At 39.2% G+C, this 6,526-nt stretch overlaps 1 protein-coding gene across 7 annotated transcripts in view; it reads left to right on the forward strand.

Annotated features, from left to right (window-relative positions):
* The window catches only part of LOC112553781 (ubiquitin-associated protein 2-like), a 28,914-nt gene extending 23,413 nt beyond the window's left edge, over nt 1-5,501 (forward strand). For all 7 annotated transcript variants that reach the window (XM_025221223.1, XM_025221227.1, XM_025221224.1 and 4 more), the window contains 3 exons: nt 3,171-3,226; nt 3,469-3,645; nt 4,116-5,501. In XM_025221223.1, coding sequence (XP_025077008.1) covers nt 3,171-3,226; nt 3,469-3,645; nt 4,116-4,211 — 329 coding nt within the window. In that variant the 3' untranslated portion in view covers nt 4,212-5,501. The remainder of the gene's footprint in view (nt 1-3,170; nt 3,227-3,468; nt 3,646-4,115) is intronic.
* Nucleotides 5,502-6,526: the final 1,025 nt, after the last annotated feature.

The raw sequence follows: 6,526 nt of genomic DNA on the forward strand, positions 1-6,526 counted from the left end.
TCCCTTTTTTTCATTGTTTTTTTTTTTTTGTTTGTTTTTTTTTTTTCTTCTTCTTCTTAGGTTTTCTTTATTACTAACATGCCGATTTCCTTTACTGTGGGCAGAAGCTTCGCGGGCCGGACGGCACTGTGTCGCGGGCCAGATATGGCCCGCGTGCCGTAGGTTGGGCATCCCTGCCCTAAATTGTTTCATTGTATTAGCCCACTCTGCAAGTCTCCTAAACTTAGTCTGTTGAAGGGAGTTTTTCGTGAGGAGTTTAGTGAGTACTGCTTCTGGTTGTGCCCTTTTTAGAAGAACACTTATAGCTTTAACCTTGTGGTCTGAGACGTTTAGGAGATTACTTGTGGTTTTAACCCTGTTCTCTGAGATGTTAGGGAAAATACTTCTTGCTTCAACTCTGTGCTTTGAGACATTTGGCCCCATGTACCAGCAGCAAAACCTTGTTTTTTGCAACGAAATTTGTTGTTACACTATATAAACCTAGCCTCACAAACTTAAGAAGGTCTAAACAAACATGTAAATCAATTTAAACAACAAATATCTAACACTTTTGCAATATTTCTTAACAGACTAGATGTTGCAATATTTCTTAACAGACTAGATGTTAAAAAATGGCGGTTAAAAAAAGGAGTTTGTTAAAGATTTGACCAAAAAATGGAGTGCCTGGCCGGTACTCTTAATTTACTGCCATGTTCCCTCTCTTGTCATCTTGTCTGTTCTTGTGGAAAATGCTTACAGAAAGCTTTTCATCTGCACATGCTTAGGTGGATGTTGCACAAATTTTTCAATATTCATGGTATGGAGCAAAGAAATGTAAAAATCACCTTAATGTACCTCACCAACATATCAGGTACAAAAAAATTCAGGGTATTTTTTGGTGAGCTGTTTTGTCTCCACCGTCTACTCCCCAATCTGTGTCTTAGGTCTCTATTTCCAGCACCACCAGATCAACTCCTTCTCTTGATTGTGTCTCGTGAAATATGAAAGTAAGAACTTGTGTATTAAGGTGTGATCTGTGTTTGTTTTTGCTCTAAACACCCTCAGACATTTTACTTGTGCATGCTTGCATGCATATGTGGCTGTACAAGTCTTGACTTGTTTGAAACATTGTTACAATTTGACGTGATTTTAAACATACACATTTCTTCTTATCTAGAAGTAATTTTACATGTGGCACACTTTGGCAAAAATGTGTTGGGATGGGAAGCAGTTTGTGGAACGTTTTTACCCTGAGAATAATTGCCTGTTTGCTGTTGTTATCCACTCTTTTCATTATTCTTACTGCACTTGCAGTACGAACCCTTATTATAGGCTGTTAACATTATGTGCAATCTTGTCCCTCTAAGCAGAAATCATTTTTCAGAAGTATGAGATGCAACCAAAAGAAATGTGATCTTGTTTCAAGCTGTTTTGATCATTTGTGTTTTGAAGCAGAAATTGAAGGGTGGGAAAGGTCACATTGCTGGTTATTACTAGGTCTTACAGTGTTTCGGTCTTCATTTGCTGGCTTAGTTGTGTTCTCAGTTCTCACTGTGTCTGTAATACATTTGACCTTAGTATTTTTAGCATGAGATAAATAGCTCTTGTGGTTGATATTTGACAGAAAAATAAGTAAGGTGAGATGCATGCTTGTAGTATATTGCAGGAATAGTAGGTGCATCACTATAATTGCTGTTCTGTGTTTGGTCCACTGCAACTGAATATGCAGTTTTGAAATAGAGCAGGGTATTATTTAGGTATTAATAGTTTAATTCTTAGAATCCAAACTACAATGATAGAAACAAGATATAAAGATGTGTTTTGAGGTTCCATTTCTACTCTTAACCCTTTTGGAAATTTGGGAGTTGTCCCTCTCTCCCACCATTTGCAACTTGTCAAAAAGAAAATTGTTTAAAAGCACAGCCTCAGTTAAAGGTTTTGTGCTCAGAAATGTGAACAGCACAAGCAGCAAGTCACTGTGAGCCCAAGTAGCAAGTCACTGACAAGGTCACTTATCACAGTTATGTGGTCTGCCCCATCTCTTACACTCTGGCTCTTTCTGGGATCAAAAGGCAGGCGTACACACACACACAATCTGTACTCACATGAGATTGAACACATTTACTCAGTTCTTCCTGAGAATAATGCTTTTGATGTAATAGTTGTACTGAGAAACAGATTATGAAATGCTGTTGAAAGGAAATGGTTCTGCCTAGATGAGTGTGGTACAGCCCATTGTTATCCAGAAGGTTGAAAAAATAACACAGATTCCACTGAACTCTGCTGACTTATTTGAGAAAATAAAACATTTGTTTTTGTGTTTAGGCCACATTATTTAATCCTTTCCAGAAAATGTGTATATCTCAGACAACAATATAAAAGAGCATCTCTGGGTAGTTACTGGCTATGTTTGGTTGTAACGATTTTTGTTTTTGGCATTGACAGACTCCTTATTTTTCCATTATTAGTGTAGAGATCTGACCGGTTTAAACTAATCTTGATCCTCTGTTCATTTGTCTTAGTAAGCAGACAGGACAAAGTTGCATCTTTGTAAATTTAGACACGCAGTCTTGTGCTACTTACAAATCTGACAAAAAGTTAAGATTTCGTACATTTGAGGACAAAGGTCGTTGTGCTGAAGGAAAGGAAAGCTGAAGAAAAGAAAGTCTGAATAAAAATGGACATTTTATTGCCCTGTATCTACTTTATTGCTGTAAGAATGAGGCTGTTAATACTAATACATCTCCCAGTTTCCTTACCTAGTAAGGCTGAACAGTAGGGCAACTGATTCCAGGGTTGGCGCAAGCAATAGACCTTAACAGGGGGTAGTTCTGATATGGGTTGGGGTCAGTCTTTGGTCTGTTGATAAGAAAAAAGTGTGGGTATGTTACATAAAAGGATTTTGTGATTAGGAAGTAGGTTGTTGGCATCAGAGGCTATATCATGGCAAGTACACCAGTTCTAGAATATTCTGGGAATGTTTTACCTTCGAAAATATCATTATGTTAATGGTCTTTTAAGAAGCTATTATGCAGAACAGAAACGTTTTAAACTTTATTTTAGGAAACTTGTGTTTTAACTTGCTTTGTATACATTTATAAAACCTATATGCAAACTCAAAGCTCTGTGTGTTTGCGTGCGCATGTGTGTGTGTGTGCGTGCATGTGCATATGTGCGTGCTTTGTTTATAGGGACAGGGAGCACTGCTGACATGAATGCAGGGGGCTATACCAAATCTCACACTCAGGTATGTTTGGCAGTAATTTTTTTTAAAAACTATTTTGTGAATGGAGTAGACTATTAATAAATGTAGGATTCTGTGTCTTATGGCCTTGTTGGAATGATGCATTTTGTACTTTCGTTCTACTGATCAACATGAACGATGCTTTAAAAAACTGACCAGCAGTTGGCCAGAAGTGAACTGGAGCTGTGACTTGTGAGAATGTGTACCTGACTTCAGTGCATGCTCAGTGGTTTATATGCAAACAGGGATTCGACAAGCAAGGATTTCCTGGAGGCACACCCCCACCGTTTGGTTTGCCACTGACTTCCGCCACCCAGGCAGGTCCTCTTGGTGCTCCTGCTGCACCATATGGAACCCCATTTTTGCCAATGATGCCACCGCAGCCACACAACCAAGCTATCCTGCATCACCAGTTGCAACAGGTGAGTGCTGTCAGGTAGTGCTTGGCTGCATAGTCTTCATTGATGAATCCAGGCAAAAGCTAGATCTGTAGTAGAACTGGTAATCTGTACAGCATGGTACATTGGGGTAAACATGTACACATGCCTGTTTGTGTGGTGAACAGGTGGAAATGTATGAACAGGCTGAGCCTGGATTCTGACCATTTACTAACTCTGCATTAATGTAACAGTGGCCAGAACTACACAGCAAACAGCCTGGGTTCATTACGTTCATGTGATGTGCACTGTATACAGGAAATTGGGAGGAATTGTGTTGACTTCAAATGTTATTTAAAAATATCAGAAAACAGGCATAGTGGCAGGATGACAGAAGTAGATATTAGTTATTTTTATAACATACAGCTTGTGGAGGGCAATGTAGCATTTTTGTACCACTCCTTCATTGTAGTAGACTAAATTGTCACCACCTTTTTTATATTTCTATTATAAAGGACTCAGGTGCAAGCTCTGGCCGTGGCTTGCAGCAGCCAGCAAACCAAGGAAAGAGTGGTGGAACCAAGTCCTATAATACCTACTGGACCAACTGAGCTGTATGCTCGCCTAATCCACTGAAGCCTTCGCCAGTCTGCAGTTGTGCAGAGCTTGGCTGACAGTGGTTGGGAGTAGCTCTGGCCCAGCACAAATGTTGTGGATTGGTATCACACCTGACTACACAAGCTAAAGAAGTCACGTGAAGAATCTGTTGTACTTGTTAGTCCTCAGAGTACCACAGAATAATGTGTATGTATCAAAGTCCTATTTGCGTTGGCTTTTTTTTTTTTTAATTAAAAAAAAAAACAAGTTCCATTACTCCACCTGTCTACATCCTACTTCTTCCTTACACCATCTGTCTTCATCATGTTAATTGCTGTGTATGCTAATTGGCCACATCAAGTTGCCCATAACTTTGAAAGAGTTCTTCAGTAAACCCAGCTTTATCTGCTGGGCCTTTTGTATAAAGATTTCTCCCTTTAACAATGTTTGTGACGTTGGACATTCATTACAATTTATTTCTGTGTATAGATTTTGGTCTATGTAAACTGCTTGTCCTTCAGTTTAATCTTAGGAACCTTTCCCACACAAAGTCATCTGGACAGCGGAGGTTCCATGATTCTGCTTTGTACAGATTTGCACATTTATTATTACAGGGCAACTCCATTTGTAGGTGGCCCAGTGTGTTTGTTTTGGCCCCCAGAGAAAGTTTGTAGATATTGTGAGATATGGTGCCTTACTGTTGTCACTTGTGTGGTCGCCATTTATCAAGCTGGCCTGACGAGTGATGCTCGTGTTTGCTGCCATTTTCTGGCAGCTGCGAATTTTCATGGACTATTACTGTCACTAGGTTATTTCTGGAACAATGGAAAGCCCCTTCATTTGCATGCACACTTCTCAGATGACTGTGATTGTGAAAACGAAGAAGTACAGTGAGTAATCTGAAATATTTGCGACAATCATCCTCTGTCAGGCCAGCTCTGCCCTCACACCCATATTTCAGTGCAAGTACACATGGTTGGCATCCAACAAAGAAAATGATTCCCTTGAAGAAAACCAAGAAAAAAATGATTCCGAGCATTAGAAGAATGCTCTGGCAAGCTTTGTTTTTCCTGATCAAGCATTCTCAGTATGAGCGAGTGTGCCATCTGCATTTCCCTCTCCTCCTCCTTCCTCCCCCACCCTCTTCGTTCTAGTGCGTCCGTGTTCGTATGACTTTTATTAGCATTGGTACATACATGGTCTCAGTGCATTGTAATCTTTCTTGTGTTGAAAGACGTTGGCTTTTTTAAGAACAGAGAAATTAATGTACAAACAATATTAAACATTTTGCTTGTCACAATGAATATGGATTTTTTTCTTTTGTTTAATTGACTGCTTGAAACTGTTGTGGTTTAAAAGTCGGCTTTCTGTGGAAGTTTGCGTGTGTGCTTGCAGGTAAACACAAAAGAACTGCATGGTTGCATACGTTTTTCTTCCAGTCCATGGTTAGATAATATATATTCAGAATGCAAATTGTGGAAACCTTAATAACTGCTTTTCGAGTAGTCCTTTGAATTCATTTTGGGTTTATTTTTATCTCACCCCACCCCTCTCTTCTTTTTTTTTTTTTTTTTTTTTTTTTTTTTTTCAGTAGATGAAAAATAAAAGATGGGTAAATAGGTAATGACCACTTCTCACTCAGTCACGAGATGACCGCCCATAACACATGGAGTGTGCTTTTGAATGTAAATTTTTTTTTTATAAAAAAAAAGATGTAATATCTTATTGTAGGGTACAACGCTGAAAAATAAATACACCTTGATGAAAGACCTCATGCGATGCCGATACATAGACATGCTTCATGATAACCTTTTATTAATGTGATAACCGGATTATCTGTTCGACGTCACTCGTATGTAAAATGATGTGCCAAACAATGTTATTACCTGCCTATTGTCATGGTTTTACAGGTGCAAATTTCTTGAAATGTGTAATTGCGATAAATACATCATCCTGCTGGACAGCCCGTTTTCCCTGATGTTCGCAGCGATCTGTATCTTGTTCCAATATGGCTGTCGGTCGTCTTCTCAAGGTTTCTGCTCATTTCAGGCTTTCTCCTTTTCAGAAACCTGTAGGTACTGGGCAGCAAATCTTCAAAAATAGAAGTGTTCACAGCTATATTGAATTGAAAATTTGCCTTAGCCCGAAAAGCCTGTTGATTGCCCTAAATTATAATCTGACGTCACAGAAGGCTGCAGCCAATGGGATAGGGAGTAGACTAATGAGGCATTACCTTATCAGTCTGACCTTTTGACATTGCGGGAAGCGACCAGGTGAGATGAGAACTGCGATGTTCTAATGCTTGTATTTCATGAACGGAGCCAAGCTG

The sequence above is a fragment of the Pomacea canaliculata genome, linkage group LG13, assembly GCF_003073045.1.
Source record: "Pomacea canaliculata isolate SZHN2017 linkage group LG13, ASM307304v1, whole genome shotgun sequence".
NCBI classification, from domain to species: domain Eukaryota; kingdom Metazoa; phylum Mollusca; class Gastropoda; order Architaenioglossa; family Ampullariidae; genus Pomacea; species Pomacea canaliculata.